Raw genomic sequence first — 21,439 nt, 5'->3', positions numbered from 1 at the left:
ATACAGGCCCTGTCCCAGGGGGTGGACTATGCAGCGCTGGCAGAGGCACAGCAGGCAGACACTGAGATCCCTAGCTACAGGACTGCAGTCTCCGGTTTACAGCTTCAAGACCTCCCTGTAGGCCCAGGTGAGAGGACCCTACTATGTGACGTAGCTACCGGCCAACCCTGCCCCATCGTCCCAGCAGCCTGGCGCCGGCGGGTTTTCGAGTCCATTCACAACTTAGCGCACCCCTCCATCAGGACAACCATCCGGCTGGTCGCCAACAGGTTCGTGTGGCATGGGCTTCGTAAACAGGTCAGTGAATGGGCCAAAACGTGCATGCAGTGCCAAATGGCCAAGGTGCAGCGGCACACCAAGGCTCCGACACAGCAGTTTGAACCCACCCACCGGAGGTTCGACCACATTCATGTGGATATCGTGGGGCCCCTGCCAGTGTCGCGAGGAGCGCGGTACCTCCTAACTATGATAGACCGCTTCACCAGATGGCCAGAGGCAGTCCCGCTCAGCGACACCACCTCCGAATCCTGTGCCCGAGCATTGATCGCAACCTGGGTAGCACACTTTGGGGTACCGGCCCACATTACCTCCGACAGGGGCGCCCAGTTCACCTCCAGCCTGTGGTCGGCTATGGCCAGCCTTTTAGGAACACAGCTACACCACACAACTGCCTACCATCCACAGTCAACGGACTAGTGGAGCGCTTCCACCGTCACCTGAAATCGGCTCTCATGGCCCGCCTGGAGGGGCCTAACTGGGTGGACGAACTTCCCTGGGTCCTGCTCGGAATCCGCACGGCGCCCAAGGAGGATCTACACAGCTCGTCGGCCGAGTTGGTGTACGGCGCGCCCCTGGTCGTCCCAGGAGAGTTCATACCAGCCCCAAGGGGGCAAGAGGAAGAACCCACAGCAGTCCTGGACAGACTACGGGAGAGGCTCGGTAACCTGGCCCCCATACCCACTTCACAGCATGGACAGAGCCCGACCTGCGTACCCGAAGACCTGCAGAACTGTCTTTTTGTACGACGGGGCGGACACCGGGCACCGCTACAGCGGCCCTACGAGGGGCCGTTTAAGGTGATCAGGAACAACGGGTCCACGTTCGTGCTGGACATTGGGGGGAGAGAGGAGGTTTTCACGGTGGACCGACTCAAACCGGCCCATGTGGACTTGGCGCAGCCGGTCCAGGCTCAGGCACCACGGCGCAGGGGCAGACCTCCCAAACAGAGGCCGATCCAGACTGTGGACATTGGGGGAGGTATCGCCGGTTCTGGGGGGCCGGGGGGGGGGTTATGTGGCGACCCACTTTCTGGCACACACAAACCGGCTCACAGCAGCGCACGCAGGCAGAGGGCCGGCCCCAAAAAGGGCGCCAGGCCATCTTCACCGGCAGGGGGAAAATCCCGCGCGGAAAGGGTCTGGGAATATGCATTCCCCAGAGCAATCCCGCCCCAGGGAGGGCGGGAACGGGAAGGCTTTAAAGCAGGCCGCGAAGTTTGAATAAATCGCTTTCATCGCAACTCTAACTCACCGACTCCGTGTGGTTATTCTAGCGCTGTGTGTAGCACACCGCTACAGTCGGGAAGATCATCGGGGACACCAGTCACCCCATCCATAAACTGTTTCAGCTGCTTCCGTTTGACAAACGGTACCGCAACATTAAAGCCAGGACCAACAGACTACGGGACAGATTCTTTCTACAAGCTATTCACTTATAAATTCAGATATCAGTACTCTGCAACGGAGTCATAACGCAAAGATTTTTAGTCCCTCACGTTATGGGACATGTAAGATTTAACTAAATAAATATTACCAGTGACGTCCACATCCCAAAAATACACCTGTAAGCAATGCTCTGGGCTAACATCGCCAGCAGACGCACCTCACCTACCGAAAGTTTCATTAACAGCCGTTAACTCAGCCAGTACCGCCGTGTACTCCGCAGCCTTCAGTTTACCCGCCATCCCTGTCCCAGCATTCACTGCGCTGAGCAGTCAATCACACAACGGCCAACAGCTTTGATCAACTCTACCCGCGCCATCTTTGATCAAGGCATCACCAAATGCCACTCCGCCACGCGCCATCTTCGATCAAGGCAAAATGCCGCTTACTGCCATGTCGTGCTGTCTTTTCTTCTGGCAGTATTAACAACACGTTTTATTGGTCCGCTGGCAGCGTCGCGAACGGATTCACTAATTTTGCATCTCCTCCAGCCACGATAAAAACACGGATGTAAACGCCACCACCCCGATCATTTCGCTGAGCAGATGCTGTCAGAGCCGCTGGATCCCCTCAGCCTGCTCCCGTGTGGCTGCGCGTTTGCAGTCGTTACCGGCCGGAGCCCGACTACGTGACCCGACCGGAAGCAGCGGCCAGCGGGCGGCTGAGGGGAAGTGAGCCGGAGCGGAGCAAACCCGGTGAGTCTGGCGGCATCTGGGCAGACAGAGGGGCGGTCGTCGTTGCGGTTCGAGATCCTGCATGGGGACTGCGTGTGATGGAAGGGAGCCGCTGTATTGAAGGGGAGGGTTGAGACTGGGGCAGGGGAGGTGACAGTAGAATCGAGTGAGTTGGTGGGGGCGGGGGGGAAGAAGGAGCCTTGAACAAAGCAGCTGGTGAGCGATAAACAGGAGACAAGGGGGTCAGGTGGAGGGGTTGGTGAAGCTGGGGGGGGGGGGGGGAAACCACGGCGGATCAGGAGAGCGAAAAAAAAACACAGGGCGCAGGTTACCTGAAATTGGAGTATGAACTGTTGTTCATCCATAGAACACAGCACATCAAAGTACAGGCCCTTCGGCCCACCAAGTTGTTCTAGCCTTTTAACCTACTCTCTAACCCTTGCCTCCATAGCCCTCCGTGTTTCTGTCATTCAATGTTCAAAATTAAGTTTGTTGTCAAAATCTCCATATACAACCCAGACATATTTTCTTGAGGGCATGCTCAGTAAATCAAAGAAACAAAATAGAATCCAAGAAAGACCACACCCAACAGGACAAGCAAGCAGCTAACGTGCAAAAGACACCAAATTGTGCAAATGTAAAAGAAAAAAAATAACTTGAGAACAGGACATGAACAGTTTGAAAGTGAGTCAAAGAAAGAAATCTGCAGATGCTGGAAATCCATGCAGGACATACAAAACAAATTGCTGGAGGAACTCAGCAGGTCAGGCAGCATGTATGAAAAAGAGTAAACAGTTGATGTTTTGGGCTGAGATTCTTCATCAGGAAAGTGAGCCCAGAGGTTTTTTGGAATGGTTCAGTGATAGGGTGGGTGAAGTTATCGCAACTGATTTAAGAGCCTGACGGCTGAGGGATAATAACTGTTCCTGAATTTGGTGGGATGGGCTGTGAGACTCCTGTACCTTCTACCTGATGGTAGCAGTGAGAAGAGAATGTGTCCTGTGTTGTGGGGGTCATTGATGATGTGACAGCAATCTGTCTAGATGTGCTCCGTGGTGGGAAGGGCTTTACTGATTATGGACTGGGCTGTACCCACTACTTTTTGTTGGATTTTCTATTGAAAGGGGCTTTGGTGTTTCCATACCAGGCCAACAAGTCAATGTACTCTCTACCACACATTTTAAGAAGTTGGTCAAAATTTTGGATGACATGCCGAATCTTTGCAAACTTCTAAAGAAGTAGAGGCGCTGTTGTCCTTTTTTCATAACGGTACTTAATGCTGGGCCCAGGACAGATCCTCTGAAATGATAACACCAAGAAATTTAAAGTTGCTGACCCTGTCCACCTCTGATACCTCATTGAGGACTGGCTCATGGATCTCTTGTTTCGTCTTCCTTAAGTCAATAATCAGCTCCTTGATCTTATTGACAGTGGTTGTTATGGCACCGCTCAGCCAGATTTTCAGTCTCCCTGTTATATGCAGATTTGACATCATCTTTGATTCAGCCAACTTAAATATGGCATTGGAGCTGTGCTGAGCCTTACGGACATAGATATAGAGCGAGTCAAGCAGGGGCATACAGATTTGTGGTGTACCTGTGCTGATGGAGATGGTGGAAGAAATGTTGTTGCCAGTCCAAACTGACTGGAGTCTGCAAGTGAGGAAATTGAGGATCCAGTTGCACAAGGAGGTTTTAATGCCAAGGTCTTGAATCTTATTGATTAGTTTTGAGGGGATGGTAGTATTCAATGCTGAGCCGTAAACAATAAAGAGCATCCTGATGTATGCATCTTTGCTGTCCAGATGTTTGAGGGTTGCGGGAAGAGCCAATGAAATGACATCTGCAGTGGACCTAAGTTGCTTTTCAGGTAGGAGTTGCTACATTTTGTCACCAACCTCTGAAAGAACCTGATCATAGTAGATGTAAGTGCTTCTGGATGATAGTCACTGAGGCAGGTTACCATGTCTTTCTAATCACCAGTATAACTGAAGCCTGCCTGAAGCAGGTGGGTACCTCAGATTGTAGAAGTGAGAGGTTAAAGATATCGGTGAACACTCCATCCAGTTGATTAATGCAGGTCTTAGTAGTAGTTGGCCAGGTACTCCATCTGGGCTGGATGTTTTTCATGGGTTCACCCTGCTGAAGGCTGTTTTTATGTTGGCCTCGTTGACTGAAATTACCGGGTCATCAGGGGCTGTGGGAGTTAATGGAAGTTTTTCCATGTTTTGATAGTCAAAGCGAGCATAGAAGGAAACAAACTCATCTGGGAGAAAGCCCTTGCTGTCATCTATGTTAATTTGGTTTCACTTTGTAAGAGATAATAGCATTCAGGCCCTGCCACAGCTGTTGAGCATCCTTCAGTGATTCAAGTTTTGTATAGAATGGACACTTTTCTAATGAGATGGCTTTCCAGAGATTGTACCTGGACCTCCTGTATCTTACTTGGTCAGTGGATTTGAATGCCACTTATCTGGCCCTTAGCAGATTATGGATCGCATAGCTCATCAGAGCTTCTGTTTGGGGAGGACTCTGAATGATTTTGTGGGGACACAGTCATCTACAACTGTTTTTATAAAGTCTGCGACAACTGTGGTGTATTCATTCAGATCCTCTGATGAGTCCTCAAACACAGTCCAGTCCACCGACTCAAAGCAAAACCATAGCCATTCCTTTGGTCACTGATCTTCAGGTAGAATACTTTCCATCTGCTACCACCCTCTGCCTTCTATGGGCAAGGCAATTCTGTTGTCAATGCAGCCAAGCCAAGTTTCCCTGGATCCCATGCATCCTGACTTTCTGAATGAGCCTACCATGGGGAACCTTATCAAACTCCTTACTAAAATCGAAATACACCACATCTACTCATTATTGTGCTTTGTCACTTTCTCAAAGAGTTCAATCAGGTTCATTAGGCGTAACCTCCACCTCTCAATGGCATGGCTGACTATCACTAATCAGACTATGTGTCTGCAAATATTTGTAAATCCGGTCTCTGAGAATCTTCTCCAATAATTTGCATACCACTGAAGTGAGATTTAGTCTAAGGTTATGTCCACACTACGCCGGATAATTTTGAAAACAAAGCTTTTTCTCTTCATTTTGACCCTCCGTCCACATTGAAACGGGCGTTTTCATCCCCTGAAAAGTGAGCTTTTCTAAAACACTCCACAGAGTGTGTGAATTTGAAAACGATTATTGTGCGTTGTAGTGTGGACAGGGTAAACGGAGAGATTTAAAAACGCTGTCATGACAACACCACAACAACAATGCTTTTTCTGCTTCTGCTTGGTACTGCGCAAGCACTGCCGGACGGCTGTTGTAACGCGCAGACGGTGTGAACGGCGTGAGAGTTAAATTGTAAAGTGAGCTTTTTTGACTATTTAAAAACGCTGTCACGATGTGCCAGAATAGATGGTGGCAGTGCGGCATTTCATTGTTTTCTTGAACACAACCCCCCACACAGCCTAACAATTTCAGAACAGGCGGCAAAGAGACTGAAGCCAGAAGAGTTAGAAATGTACTCACCAAATACTTTGACCCATAGCTTACTGAATAAATAAGTATACTCACTTTGCCCTGTTTTCTGTCCTTGCTTGTATGCAGGTGGTTTACCTATTTATGCAAGTACTTCTCTGACAATAGATGTGTAACAGCTTAATGTAATGTTGTATGGAAATACAAGATAACACTGATGCAGACATGTTTTATACATTTAACAAGGTGCTTTATTAATGCAACAGAGTTAGTCAGTTTTTCAATGTTCGTCGTCAGCCGGGTGCTACTGTGCGTGAACTCCCTGTTGGTTGCCTCCATATGCTCCAGTATTTGTTGTTTTTTAGTTTTAAGTCCTCCTGCGCGAGAGCCAAGAGCAATTCCTTTAAAGTTTTTCTAGCCTGTAACTGGACAAACGCGCACCAAGTATACTGTTTCCTCTTCGCTTGTTTTCTGCGTGTCCTGTGCATGCCAGTGGAGGAGATTCACCCAAATATCAGTTCTAATGTGGACAGAGATATTTTGAAAAACACTTGGTGTGGACCCCTGTCGTTCTCACTCGAAACCAGTATTTTCAAAATTATCCCGTCTAGTGTGGACGTAGCCTAATTTTCAGGGTAATCCCTACCCTCCAGTGATCTGTAAATGGCACAAAGATCATCGCCAAAGGTGTAGAAATCTCTCAGCTCGTTTCCCAAAGTAACCAAGGGTATAGGGGTATACCCTGTCTGGTGCTGGGGACTTAGTTATCCTAACTTTTTTTTCCCCAGAAGTACTAGCTCATCCTCTTTCTTAACGTCAGCACTTTCAGGCATATCAGCCTGTTTTACGCTGTCCTCACAGATGTCAAGGTCCCTCTCGCTGGTGATTACTGAAACAAAGTATTGATTAAGAATCTCCTTTATCTCCTCCAACTCCAGGCATAATTTTCCTCTTTTATCTTTGATTGGTCCTATCTTCACCTGTTGTTCACGTGTACAACACCTTGGGGTTTCCTTTATCCTACCCATTAAGGCCTTCTCATGCCCCCATCTAGTTCTTACAATTCCATTCTTAAGCTCCTACCTGGCGACCTTGTAACTCTCTAGAGCTCTGTCTGATTCTTGCTTCTTAAACTTTAAATAAACTTATTTTTTCCTCTTGCAGATCTTCAACATCACTTGACAACCATGGTTCCTTCACTCTCCCATTCTTTTCCCTATCTCATTGGGACAGACCTATCCAAAATCCTCAGTAAGTGTTCCTTAATCAACCTCCACATTTGTGTTGTGTATTTATGAGTCCATCTGTTCCTAATTTATGCTCCCCAGTTCCTGCCTAATTCCCCCCCCTCCCAATTAAATACTTCCCTGTACTGTCTGCTCCTATCCCACTCCAAGGCCAGTTTATACTTGGTTTCAGCTGTAATGGTTCAAGTTCAATGATCATTCAACCATGCATGAATATAGCCAAACAAAATGGCGTTCCTCTGGGGCCAAGGTGCAAATTATATTACCAATGACACACAGCACACTGCAAATAGCAACTAACACAAATAGCACACTTAGTTATGATTTCAGAAAAAATATATAGCCCAAGTTCCTGAGTAGCCTGACTCTAGATTGTTCTGGCCCAACTTGTTCTTCCACAGAATGAACACTGGGGGCAGCACTGAGTGAACACTGGAAAGCAGCACCAATAGGTGGAGCCACCCCCCCTCCCAACCCAACACGATTCCAGCCTGCCCAGCAGAGGCCTGTACTCTCTTTCCTGGGCAGCTGCAGTAAGTTGCTGTGTCCGAGGTGACCCACGGCTGAGGGCTAATCTTCACCACAACCAAGGCAATGTAACTCCCTTACCGTCAGTTTCCGTATCAAACAGATTTGCGGTATCAGTGTCCAACAGGGTCCTGTGATCAAAGATAATCACTCACTCTGTTTATTGCACAATGGTATGCAACAACACAACACTACTGCTATCGAGCAACTCCCTGATGGGACAGTCCTGCAGTATGATATCTTTTGTATCCAGCAGTGACTTGCGATCGTAAGCAGACAAAAGAGGAACATATGTGCTTTTGATTGTACCCCTGAGTGTGCCGCCATCGTACTGGAAGTATGTGAAGGCAGACACGTCGATATGGAAAGGGAAGTTGAAATGATATGCAACCAGGAGCTCAAGATCGTCACTGTGGAGAGAGCACAAATGTTCAGAATGACGTTCACCTACTCTATACTTGGTTTTGCTGATCTAGAGGAGGTTACATTGAGAGCACCAAATGCAGTACAATGGGTTGGAGTTGGTATATATGAATCTTTACCTCACCTGGAGGGGCTATTTAGGTGCTGAGGGAGGAAATATCGGAACAAATGTTTCAACTAATGCTTTTGCAGGGGAGAATGCCAGAGGACTGGGAGGGCTGGCTGTGTTCCCAGGGATGAATCAATCTAGAAGTCAACGGAGGAAGTGGTCACCTTGGAAAGCAGACAGGGGAGGTGAAGATGCGACTGGTGGTAATAGGCTGGATGTGGAGACAGTCAGGGTGAAAGCTGATGACCAAGGAAACTGTTTGTTCTTTCTGGGAGTGAGGGAGAACAGATGTCCAAGATGTTTTGGAGATGCGAATGAGGGCGCCATTAACCACAGTAGGGGGGAAAACACATTTCATAAATAAGATATTTCAGCTGTCATGGAACAGACAGCTTCGTGCTCACTTAAGATGTGCAGACATCAAGATTCAAGGTACGTTTATTATCAAAGAATATATGAATTATACACCTTGAGATTTGTCTACTTGCCTGAAGAACCCAATTTAAAAAAAAGAAAGACCAAAACCACTGCGCACAGAAAGAAAAAAACACAATCATACAACCAATAGAAGCAAGGGATGGCATTCCAAACCAGATTGAATCCTTGGATCTGCTTCCTGGAGCAGCCGGAGTAGGCCTAAGCCTCGGTCTCAGTAGCACAGCAGCCAGAGCAGTTCACTGCCGAGAGATGAATGAACATAGCGGGAGAACAAATGAAATCAGACCGACCCTCGCCTCCAATCGTCACACTTTTGCTTTCCGGTGTATCTGGAGCGACGTTTATATTATCCGGGTAGTGGCTCACTATAGGACCCAAACCCTGGTGTAACGATAAGCTCGGGCCGCTCAGCCCAAAGTTGTTCTCGATCTCACCAAATTGGCTTGGCGCTTGGAGCAATCCAACCTCTCACCCAGGTTAGGTGTGGGGGCATGGAAACGATTCTGCAATGACTCCTCCCCAGATTGTTCACTCCGACTCCATCTGCGACCCCATCTTGAACATGTTGTGCTTTGACTTTGCAATGCACTCGCATGGCACATCCTTCGAATCAGCTTCGCCTCCGCCTGCTTCTTCATTGTAGTGATAGTTTACCACAAATTTCTTCAGAAAAGTTAATGTTTTTAGTTGAATTTCTCATCATTCCAACTACCAGTAAGCCTTTGGTAGCACCACCTTAAACGTGAAGCTGATAGAAATGGATGGCATCTTTTTGAGAGACTGAGTGGGAGGAAATATGGGGAAGGTAGCTATGGGATTCAGTGAGCTTGTATTAAATATCAGTGGTTAGTTTGCTAAAATTGAGACCTGTGGAAAAGCAGAGATGTTAGAAAAAGGCTGAATTTGAAGGTTGCGTGGGACTGAGTAGTGAAGGTGATAAAATTGATGTTCTGTAGGAGTGCGTGTGATGGGACAAATACAGTCATTGATTCAGGAGACAGAGTTGGGGACTGATATCAGTGTAAGTTTAGAAGTAAAACTTGAGACAGCAAAAAGTCACGCGTAGCTTAGGCCCAAACAAGTGCCCATGGCTGTAAATTTGATTTGTAGAAAATCAAGGGGATCAGGAGTTGCTCAGGATATCAAGTTATGGCAGGCAAATGATTGTTAGTGGAGTGGAGCCTGTTGGATTTTTGACCAGTCTATTCTCCCCTACATCTAAACATAGAAACATAGAAAATAGGTGCAGGTGTAGGCCATTTGGCCCTTCGAGCCTGCACCGTCATTCAGTACGATCATTGCTGATCATCCAACTCAGAACCCTGTACCTGCCTTCTCTCCATACCCCCTGATCCCTTTAGCCACAGGGGCCATATCTAACTCCCTCTTAAATATAGCCAATGAACTGGCCTCAACTGTTTCCCGTGGCAGAGAGTTCCACAGATTCCCCACTCTCTGTGTGAAGAAGTTTTTCTTCATCTCAGTCTTAAAAGGCTTCCCCTTTATCCTCAAACTGTGACCCCTTGTTCTGGACTTCCCCAACATCGGGAACAATCTTCCTGCATCTAGCTTGTCCAATCCCTTTAGAATTTTGTACGTTTCAATCAGATCCCCCCTCAATCTTCTAAATTCCAGAGAGTATAAGCCTAGTCGATCCAGTCTTTCATCATATGAAAGTCCTGCCATCCCAGGAATCAATCTGGTGAACCTTCTTTGTACTCCCTCTATGGCAAGAATGTCTTTCCTCAGATTAGGGGACCAAAACTGCGCACAATACTCCAGGTGTGGTCTCACCAAGGCCTTGTACAACTGCAGTAGTACCTCCCTGCTCCTGTACTCGAGTCCTCTTGCTATGAATGCCAGCATATCATTCGCCTTTTTCACCGCCTGCTGTACCTGCATGCCCACTTTCAATGACTGGTGTACAATGACACCCAGGTCTCGTTGCACCTCCCCTTTTCCTAATCGGCCACCATTCAGATAATAATCTGTTTTCCTGTTCTTGCCACCAAAGTGGATAACCTCACATTTATCCACATTAAATTGCATCTGCCATGGATTTGCCTACTCACCTAACCTATCCAAGTCACCCTGCATCCTCTTAGCATCCTCCTCACAGCTAACACTGCCACCCACCTTCGTGTCATCCGCAAACTTGGAGATGCTGCATTTAATTCCCTCGTCTAAGTCATTAATATATATTGTAAACAGCTGGGGTCCCAGCACTGAGCCCTGCGATACCCCACTAGTCACTGCCTGCCATTCTGAAAAGGTCCCATTTATTCCCACTCTTTGTTTCCTGTCTGCCAACCAATTCTCTATCCACATCAATACCTTGCCCCCAATACTGTGTGCTTTAAGTTTGCACACTAATCTCCTGTGTGGAACCTTGTCAAAAGCCTTTTGAAAATCCAAATATACTCCATCCACTGGTTCTTCCCTATCCACTCTGCTAGTTACATCCTCAAAAAAGTCTGAGATTCGTCAAGACATGATTTCCCTTTCACAAGTCCATGCTGACTTTGTCCGATAATTTCACTGCTTTTCAAATGTGCTGTTATCACATCTTTGATAACTGACTCTGGCATTTTCCCCACCACCGATGTCAGGCTTACCGGTCTATAATTCCCCGGTTTCTCTCTCCCTCCCTTTTTAAAAAGCAGGGTTACTATTGGCCACCCTCCAATCCTCAGGAACTAATCCAGAATCTAAAGAGTTTTGAAAAATTATCACTAAAGCATCCACTATTTCTTGGGCTACTTCCTTAAGCACTCTGGGATGCAGACCATGTGGCCCTGGGGATTTATCTGCCTTTAATCCCTTCAATTTACCTAACACTATTTCCCTACTAACATGTATTTCCTTCAGTTCCTCCATCTCACTGGACCATCGGTCCTCTACTATTTCCGGAAGATTATTTATGTCCTCCTTAGTGAAGACAGAACGAAAGTAGTTATTCAATTGGTCTGCCATGTCCTTGTTCCCCATGATCAATTCACCTGTTTCTGACTGTAAGGGACCTACATTTGTCTTAACCAATCTTTTTCATTTCACATATCTATAAAAGCTTTTACAGTCAGTTTTTATGTTCCCTGCCAGCTTTCTCTCATAATCTTTTTTCCCTTTCCTAATTAAGCCCTTTGTCCTCCTGTTCTGGACTCTGAATTTCTCCCAGTCCTCAGGTGTACTGCTTTTTCTGGCTAATTTGTATGTTTCTTCTTTGGAATTGATACCATTCCTCATTTCCCTTGTCAGCCACGGGTGCACTACCTCTCCTGGTTTATTCTTTTGCCAAACTGGGATGAACAGTTGTTGTCGTTCATCCATGCGATCTTTAAATGCTTGCCATTGCATATCCACCGTCAACCCTTTAAGTAGCATTTGCTAGTCTATCTCAGCTAATTCACGTCTCATACCTTCAAAGTTACCCTTCTTTAAGTTCAGAACCTTTGTTACTGAATTAACTATATCACTCTCCATCTTAATGAAGAATTCCGCCATATTACAGTCACTCTTACCCAAGGGGCCTCACACGACGAGATTGCTAACTAACCCTTCCTCATTGCTCAATACCCAGTCTAGAATGGCCTGCTCTCTAGTTGGTTCCTCGACATGTTGGTTCAGAAAACTATCCTGCATACATTCCAAGAAATCCTCTTTCTCAGCACCCTTACCAATTTGGTTCGCCCAATCTATATGTAGTTTGAAGTCACCCATAAAACTGCTGTTCCTTTATTGCACGCATTTCTAATTTCCTGTTTAATGCCATCCCCAACCTCACTACTACTGTTAGGTGGCCTGTACACAACTCCCACCAGCGTTTTCTGCCCCTTAGTGTTATGCAGCTCTACCCATATCGATTCCACATCCTCCTGGCTAATGTCCTTCCTTTCCATTGCGTTAATCTCCTCTCTAACCAGCAATGCCACCCCACCTCCTTTTCTTTCATGTCTATCCCTCCTGAATATTGAATATCCCTGAATGTTGAGCTCTCATTCTTGGTCACCCTGGAGCCATGTCTCTGTGATCCCAACTATATCATATTCATTAATAACTATCTGCACATTCAATTCATCCACCTTGTTACGAATGCTCCTTGCATTGACACACAGAGCTTTCAGGCTTGCTTTTACAACACTCTTAGCCCTTATACAATTATGTTGAAAAGTGGCCCTTTTTAATCCTTGCCCTGGATTTGCCGGCCTGCCACTTTTACTTTTCACCTTACTACTTTTTGCTTCTACCCTTATTTTACACCCCTCTGTCTCTCTGCACTTCTTCCCATCCCCCTGTCACATTAGTTTAAATCCTCCTGAACAACAGTAGCAAACGCACCCCCTAGGACATTGGTTCCAGTCCAGCCCAGGTGCAGACCGTCCTGTTTGTACCGGTCCCACCTCCTCCAGAACTCATTCCAATGCCCCAGAAATTTGAATCCCTCCCCATTGCACCATTTTTCAAGCCACATATTCATCTGAAATATCCTCCTACTTCTACTCTGACTAGCACGTGGCACTGGTAGTAATCCAGAGATTATAACCTTTGTGGTCCTACTTTTTAGTTTATCTCCTAACTCCCTAAATTCACCTTGTAGGACCTCATCCCGTTTTTTTTTTACCTATATCGTTGGTACCTATGTGCACCACGACCACTGGCTGTTCACCCCCCACTCCAGAATATCCTGCAGCCGCTCAGAGACATCCTTGACCCTTGCACCAGGGAGGCATCATACCCTCCTGGAGTCTCATATGCGGCCTGTCTATTCCCCTTACAATCGAATCCCCTATCACTATAGTGCTCCCACTCCTTTTCCTTCCCTCCTGTGCTGCAGAGCCACCCCTGGTGCCATGAACTCAGCTGCTACTGCCTTCCCCTGATGAGACATCTCCCCCAACAGTATCCAAAACAGTATATCTGTTTAGGAGGGAATCATAAACACAAAATAATCTGCAGATGCTGGGGTCAAAGCAACACTCATAACATGCTGGAGGAACTCAGCAGGTCGGGCAGCATCTGTGGAAAAGATTGGACCACGTTTCGGGCCGGAACCCTTCGTCAGGACTGCAGGGGGAAGGGGCAGAGGCCCTATAAAAAAGGTGGGGGGAGGGTGGGAAGGAGAAGGCTGGTAGGTTCAAGGTGAAAAACCAGTAAGGGGAAAGATAAAGGAGTGAGGGAAGGGAGGCAGGGAGGTGATAGGCAGGAAAGGTGAATAAAGAATAGGGAAAAACACAATGGGTAGTAGAAGGAGGCGGAACCAAGAGGGAGGTGGTAGGCAGCTGGGGGAGGGGGCAGAGTGATATAGGGATAGGGGAAGGGAGGGGGTGGGAATTACTGGAAGTTGGAGGATTCTATGTTCATACCAAGGGGCTGGAGACTACCTAGACAGTATATGAGGTGTTGCTCCTCCAACCTGAGTTTAGCCTCATCATGGCAGTAGAGGAGGCCATGTATGGACATATCTGAATGGGAGTGGGAAGCAGAGTTGAAGTGGATGGCTACTGGGAGATCCTGTCTGTTTTGGCGGACGGAGCGGAGGTGCTCGACAAAGCGGTCCCCCAATCTGCGTCGGGTTTCACCGATGTAGAGGAGGCTGCACCAGGAGCACCGGATGCAATAGATGACCCCAACAGATTCGCAAGTGAAGTGTTGCCTCACCTGGAAGGACTGTTTAATACTGAGGACTTGCACTCCAGAACTACCTCTGCCCCAAGCTGTTTCAATACCATGTCAACACTGCCCTCTGCCCTTCAGCGTGGAAAACAGCCCAGCATTGTGATGTTCACATGAGGCCTTCGTTGGTTAGAGTTGACCACGGATATTGCATCCTCGCTGTCTCAATATACAAGCCTGGGTAGTACATTATGGAGAGCAAGCTTTTGCCCATGTAGCAAGCTCCCCCTCTCCACACAACTGATGGCAGAGACCAATATAGTTTGGGTCCAGTAGCATCACAGGAGTTGCAAACAGTATTGAACTCAATGTAGGACTGCTTTAGGGTCTGGATTTTTCCCTTGGGGTTTATTCCCGAACACCCGCCATGCTGTTCATTACCAGGAATCTGAGATCTAGCATAGACCTCCTGAAACCAGACCTACGGATGGCAGTGCAGAATAAACAGTTCAGCTGGTTGACAAGTAAAGCAGCAAAGAGCTTCATGATTGGACAGGAAGTCATAGGGCATGATTACAGAAGACAAGTAGACACCTGGTAGGATAGCTACAAGAACTGGACCAGTGATGTACACAGTGGATGCTGGAGATCATACATGGAGATGTCACATGGACCAGCTACTGGACTTGTGACTGAAGAACACACTGACTAAATTGCATCTGACAAGATGGGACACATTACAGCCACCGGACTTGCCCCTCAGTGATGATCATGTCACTGACAGCAACATGACAATGGTAACTGAAAGCGTTGTCTTTGGCAAGACACCTGCCAAAAGTGATGCCACTCCGTGGGTCCAGAGGCGCAATCATGAATGAAACAGAGCGCCACTCAGAAGACTGAACCTTTAGAACTGTGAAGTTAGTTGTGGACTGTTACTGTGAAAGCGTGTTTATTTGGAATATGGGTTGTGAAAGGGAAATTGAATGTTTTGTATATATACAGTTTTATTTTGCATTTATCTAAAGGGGGAGGAAGTGTAATGTGTGGGTCTATTTCTTTTAGAGTAATGCCTCCCCTGAGCACTATGTATTGATCTGTTGTCTATACGTGTACATTGTTTTCTTTCTTTCTCTCTCTCTCTCTCTCTCTCTCTCTCTCTCTCTCTCTCTCTCTCTTTCTCCCCCCCCCCCAATGTAAAGTAGTAGAAGGAGGCAGAACTATGAGGGAGGTGATGTGAAATAGGGATAGAGGAAGGGAGGGGGAGGGAATTTATCGGAAGTTGGAGAATTCTATGTTCATACCAAGGGGCTGGAGACTACCTAGACAGTATATGAGGTGTTGCTCCTCCAACCTGAGTTTAGCCTCATCATGGCAGTAGAGGAGGCCATGTATGGACATATCTGAATGGGAGTGGGAAGCAGAGTTGAAGTGGATGGCTACTGGGAGATCCTGTCTGTTTTGGCGGACGGAGCGGAGGTGCTCGACAAAGCGGTCCCCCAATCTGCGTCGGGTTTCACCGATGTAGAGGAGGCCGCACCAGGAGCACCGGATGCAATAGATGACCCCAACAGACTCACAAGTTAGTCTGCATTTTTGGGGAAATGTAGCTTCCCCTTTATTGTGGTCAATGGAGCCCTCTCACATTTCTTCTACGGTCTTCCTCTCCTCTTCCTAGACAAATCTGAGATGGAGTTTCCATTGCACCTCAGCTTTCACCTTACCAGTCTCCACATCCAGGTATTGGCCATCTCCATGCAATCCTGATACAGGGTCTCTTCTTGAAACCCTTTTACCTCCACAGATGCTGCTGCTGCTTGACCTGCTGAGTTCCTTCTACCGATTTGTTTTTTTTTTGTTGCTTCAGATTACAGCATCTGCAATCTCTTGTATCTCTAGGTTAAGTATTACAGGTATCAACTGGCCAGTCTGTTGAAGGTACTTGTTGCATTTGTTAAATTTGTTAACTTAGCAGCAGCAGTTCAATGCAATATATAACATAGAAGAAAAAGAGTAAAAATAAATAAGTAAATCAACTACAGTATGTGTATATTGAATAGATTAAAAATTGTGCAAAAACAGAAATAACACAATGGCATGCAAAAGTTTGGGCACCCCTGGTCAAAATTTCTGTTACTGTGAATAGCTAAGTGAGTAAAAGATGAGCTGATTTCTAAAAGGCATAGAGTTAAAGATGACGTGTTTCTTTAATGTTTTAAGCAAGATTACTTTTTTGTTTCCATCTTTTACAGTTTCGAAATAACAAAAAAGGAAAAGGGCCCGAAGCAAAAGTTTGGGCACCCTGCATAGTCAGTACTTAGTAACACCCCCTTTGGCAAGTATCACAGCTTGTAAACGCTCTTTGTAGCCAGCTAAGAGTCTTTCAACTCTTTTCATCCTGTTGTTGCTCATTGCGACCAAAAAGTTCTATTTTAACCTCATCAGTCCACAGGACTTGTTTCCAAAATGCATCAGGCTTGTTTAGAAGTTCCTTTGCAAACTTCTGACGCTGAATTTTGGCCGCAATGAGCAACGGTATGTTTGGAGAAAAAAGGGTGCAGAATTTCATGAAAAGAATGCTTCTCCAACTGTTAAGCACGGGGGTGAATCGATCATGCTTTGGGCTTGTGTCGCAGCCAGTGGCACAGGGAACATTTCACTGGTAGAGGGAAGAATGAATTCAATGCCAGCAAATTCTGGAAGCAAACATCACACTGTCTGTATATAAAAAAAACGCTGACAATGAAAAGAGGATGGCTTCTACAACAGGATAATGATCCTAAACACACCTCAAAATCCACAATGGACTACCTCAAGAGGCGCAAGCTGAACGTTTTGCCATGGCCCTCACAGTCCCCTGACCTAACCATCATCAAAAATCTGTGGATAGACCTCAAAAGAGCAGTGCATGCAAGACGGCCCAAGAACTTCACAAAACTAGAAACCTTTTGCAAGAAAGAATGGGTGAAAATCCCCCAAACAAAACATTAAAGAAATGTGTCATCTTTAACTTTATGCCTTTTGGAATTCAGGTTGTCTTTTACTTGCTTAGCTTTTCACAGTAACAGAAATTTTGACCAGGGGTGCCCAAACTTTTGCATGCCACTATATATATTAAAAAAGTGAGATAGTGTTTATGGATGAAATGACCATTTAGGAATTAAATGGCAGAGGGGAAGAAGTGTTCCTGAAATGCTGCATGTGTGCCTTCAGATTTCTGTACCTCCTATCTGATGGTAACAACTAGAAAAGGGCATGTCCTGGGTGCTGGGGGTCCTTAATAATGGATGCAGCCTTTCTGAGACGCCGCTCCTTGAAGATGTCCTAAGAAAGACGTAATTTATACATGTTGTGGTTTTTATTCTCAAATGTTTGACAGCAATGTCCTGATCTTATTTTAGTTTTCCTGGAGACCTCAGATGAACTGTGAAGGCTATATCTCAAAATAAAGTATGGGTATGGAATAAAATGTGCATAAATACCAGCATGTAGTACACTGTAAGCAACATTATAAAAATTGGTTTGAAGTGAATACAGTGCAGTGACTGGGGTAACAGAGAGGATGTGAGGGCTAACAAGAGTGGTTGATCAAATTAACTGCCTGGGGAAAGAAACTTGTAAGATGTTGTAAAGATCTTTGTCCTGGGCACATTGAGGTCTTGCAGTGATGGTAGACTGCAGCCAGCTAACCTCTCGGCCTGAAACGTCGACTGCGCCTCTTCCTATAGATGCTGCTTGGCCTGCTGCGTTCACCAGCAACTTTGATGTATGTTGCTTGAATTTCCAGCATCTGCAGAATTCCTGTTGTTTACTGATAGTTTCTAGCAGTTTTCGTATATTGTACGAATGTGCTGCACCAAACCAAACAGTAATGGTTGATGCAACACACAGCAAAGTTGCTGGTGAACGCAGCAGGCCAGGCTGCATCTCTAGGAAGAGGTACAGTCGACATTTCGGGCCGAGACCCTTCGTCAGGACTAACTGAAAGAAGAGATAGTAAGAGATTTGAAAGTGGGAGGGGGAGGGGTAGATCCAAAATGATAGGAGAAGACAGGAGGGGGAGGGATGGAGCCAAGAGCTGGACAGTTGATTGGCAAAAGGGATATGAGAGGATCATGGGACAGGAGGCCCGGGGAGAAAGAAAAGGAGGAGGGGGGAAAACCCAGAGGATGGGCAAGGGGTATAGTGAGAGAGACAGAGGGAGAAAAAGGAGAGAGAAAAAAAGAATGTGTGTATATAAATAAATAATGAATGGGGTACAAGGGGGAGGTAGGGCATTAGTGGAAGTTTGAGAAGTCAATGTTCATGCCATCAGGTTGGAGGCTACCCAGATGAATATAAGGTGTTGTTGCTCCAACCTGAGTGTGGCTCCATCTTTACAGTAGAGGAGGCTGTGGATAGACATATCAGAATGGGAATGGAATGTGGAATTAAAATGTGTGGCCACTGGGAGATCCTGCTTTCTCTGGCGGACAGAGTGTAGGTGTTCAGCGAAATGATCTCTCAGTCTGCGTCGGGTCTCGCCAATATACAGAAGGCCACATCGGGAGCACCGGACGCAGTATATCACCCCAGCCGACTCACAGGTGAAGTGTTGCCTCACCTGGAAGGACTGTCTGGGGCCCTGAATGGTGGTAAGGGAGGAAGTGTAAGGGCATGTCTAGCACTTGTTCCGCTTGCAAGGATAAGCGCCAGGAGGGAGATCTGTAGGGAGGGATGGGGGGGGGAACGAATGGACAAGGGAGTTGCATAGGGAGCGATCCCTGCAGAAAGCAGAGAGGGGGGGAGGGAAAGCTGTGCTTGGTGGTGGGATCCCGTTGGAGGTAGTGGAAGTTACAGAGAATAATATGTTGGACCCGGAGGCTAGTGGGGTGGTAGGTGAGGACAAGGGGAACCCTATTCCTAGTGGGGTGGCGGGAGGTTGGAGTGAGAGCAGATGTGCGTGAAATGGGGGAGATGCGTTTGAGAGCAGAGTTGATGGTGGAGGAAGGGAAGCCCCTTTCTTTAAAAAAGGAGGACATCTCCCTGGTCCTGGACTGAAAAGCCTCATCCTGAAAGCAGATGCGGTGGAGACGGAGGAATTGCAAGAAGGGGATGGCATTTTTGCAAGAGACAGGGTGAGAAGAGGAATAGTCCAGATAGCTGTGAGAGTCAGTAGGCTTATAGTAGACATCAGTAGATAAGCTGTCTCCAGAGATAGAGACAGAAGTACCTAGAAAGGGGAGGGAGGTGTCAGAAATCTCTTCTCCTATCATTTTGGATCTCCCCCTCCCCCTCCCACTTTCAAATCTCTTACTAGCTCTTCTTTCAGTTAGTCCTGACGAAGGATCTCGGCCCGAAACGTCGACTGTACCTCTTCCTGGAGATGCTGCCTGGCCTGCTGCATTCACCAGCAACTTCGTTGTGTGTTGCTTGAATTTAAAGCATCTGCAGATTTCCTTGAGTAATGGTTGATGTGTGGATGCTCTCTGGCAGTGTAGAATGTTGTTTTTTGTATATGAATTCATTATATCTCAACTTCTGCACCAGTCTTTTTTATATCCTAATATTTATTTTGTTTAATATGTTAAAAAAATGTTCTTCAAATAAGTATTTTACTTTCTTCCTTGGTTCTGGTTTGTTTTTAGTAAGAACAATCCAATCTGGTTTCTGTTAAATTACAAACCAAGTCTTTGTTGCTTAATATTAGAAATCCCCAGTAGCTAAACTGACTGCAGGAAGGGTGAAATCCACACGATTTTTTTTCCTGTTTGATAACCAAACCCTTTCCCTGCTTCTCTACAATAAATCCAAAAGCCCATTTCTAGATAAGTTATTTGTCGATATCTGATATTGTGATTTTTTTTTCTTCAGAGGAGTCATATTTACATTTATTTTAAACAGCTCAGTATTGGACATCTAATCTCAATGGAGACATCAGAAAAGATTACAGCACCTGAAACAGTTCTGATAACTGGTGGAGGAGGTTATTTAGGCTGCAGGTAAGACCCTTCATGATATATTAGAGTTAAACTATAATTACATATTGTAGTTTCAGTTGGAAACTGACAAATAATAATTACATTTTAAAAGAATGTTTCTGTGCCGGGAATTTGCCTTTACATTGTGCAAAGTAAAAAAAAACCCATTCACAGTTGTGGTTATGTGCTATTTTGTTTCTGAGCATTCTGCTATTTCAAAATTTCTTGGCAGGAAACAAAATTAGATAATTTAAAGTATATTTAATCTATTAACAGTAGTGGAATAACAAGACAACATTTAATGGATTCCATTTTCCTATTTGGTTGTTCTCGAATTTTTCATCAGATGAATTGATTCCTGTTTGATTATCAGTTCGCTATCAGTTCACAGTTGAAGGATAGGAAAAACTATCACGTAACATTAGCAAAGCCATAAAATTCAATGCACATTAGGATTGTTAAAAATTCTAGTAACCTTTATCTGCAATTAGATATTCTAAAGGTTCTAGTGGATGCAAAATCTGCCTGCTGGAGTAACTGATGAATATTGAAATATTCAATACCTAAACTAAAGGCATCCATTAGTCTTGCAAGACCATGGATCTGCACCTGGAAAGTCTTCAGCTGGGCAAGGTTGTATGGAAGACCAGCAGTTGCCCATGCTGCAAGTCCCCCCTCTCCACGACACCAATGTTGTCCAAGGGAAGGGCATTAGGACCCATACAGCTTGGCACCAGTGTCGTCGCAGAGCAATGTGTGATTAAGTGCCTTGCTCAAGGACACAACACGTTGCCTCGGCTGGGGCTTGAACTCACGACCTTCAGGTCGCTAGTCCAATGCCTTAACCACTTGGCCACGTGCCCACATTCAATACCTACACTCTGCTTTACATGGTTAACTGAATGATATAGAAGTCACCAATGTGATGAGGTAGCAATAAAAAATCATAAATATGGAGTAAAAAGACCCATCAAAACTTGTACTTATCTTTCATAGAAACATAGAAAATAGGTGCAGGAGTAGGACATTCGGCCCTCTGAGCCTGCATCGCCATTCAGTATGATCATGGCTGATCATCCAACTCAGAACCCTGTACCAGCCTTCCCTCCATACCCCCTGATCCCTTTAGCCACAAGGGCCATATCTAACTCCCTCTTAAATATAGCCAATGAACTGGCCTCAACTGTTTCCTGTGGCAGAGAATTCCACAGATTCACCACTCTCTGTGTGAAGAAGTTTTTCCTCATCTTGGT

At 46.0% G+C, this 21,439-nt stretch overlaps 2 protein-coding genes across 6 annotated transcripts in view; both read left to right on the top strand.

Moving 5' to 3' along the window:
- sdr42e1 (short chain dehydrogenase/reductase family 42E, member 1) overlaps positions 1 to 21,439 on the top strand; it is a 71,488-nt gene that overhangs the window by 42,605 nt on the left and 7,444 nt on the right. For 2 of the 5 annotated variants that reach the window (XM_063067136.1, XM_063067135.1), the window contains one exon: positions 20,110 to 20,207. In XM_063067136.1, coding sequence (XP_062923206.1) covers positions 20,134 to 20,207 — 74 coding nt within the window. In that variant the 5' untranslated portion in view covers positions 20,110 to 20,133. Of the gene's footprint in view, positions 1 to 2,110; positions 2,417 to 7,035; positions 7,123 to 20,109; positions 20,208 to 21,439 lie in introns of those variants that run through there. The other 3 variants (XM_063067133.1, XM_063067134.1, XM_063067132.1) reach the window with 3 other exon arrangements.
- On the top strand, positions 630 to 2,529 carry LOC134356391 (uncharacterized). The gene is made up of 2 exons (XM_063067326.1): positions 630 to 1,239; positions 2,267 to 2,529. Exons 1-2 carry the CDS (start codon positions 732 to 734, stop codon positions 2,527 to 2,529), a joined length of 771 nt encoding a protein of 256 aa, XP_062923396.1. The 5' UTR covers positions 630 to 731.

The sequence above is a fragment of the Mobula hypostoma genome, chromosome 14 (assembly GCF_963921235.1).
Source record: "Mobula hypostoma chromosome 14, sMobHyp1.1, whole genome shotgun sequence".
NCBI classification, from domain to species: Eukaryota; Metazoa; Chordata; class Chondrichthyes; order Myliobatiformes; family Myliobatidae; genus Mobula; species Mobula hypostoma.
The sequence above is the reverse complement of the archived record's forward strand: the minus strand, read 5'-3'. Positions and strand labels throughout refer to the sequence as shown.

Excerpts from the sequence above, each read along its gene's own strand:
- LOC134356391 (XM_063067326.1), top strand. The coding sequence starts at position 732 with ATGGCCCGCCTGGAGGGGCCTAACTGGGTGGACGAACTTCCCTGGGTC. Across the intron at positions 1,240-2,266 it reads CAAACAGAGGCCGATCCAGA|ATGCTGTCAGAGCCGCTGGA; the intron begins CTGTGGACATTG and ends TTCGCTGAGCAG.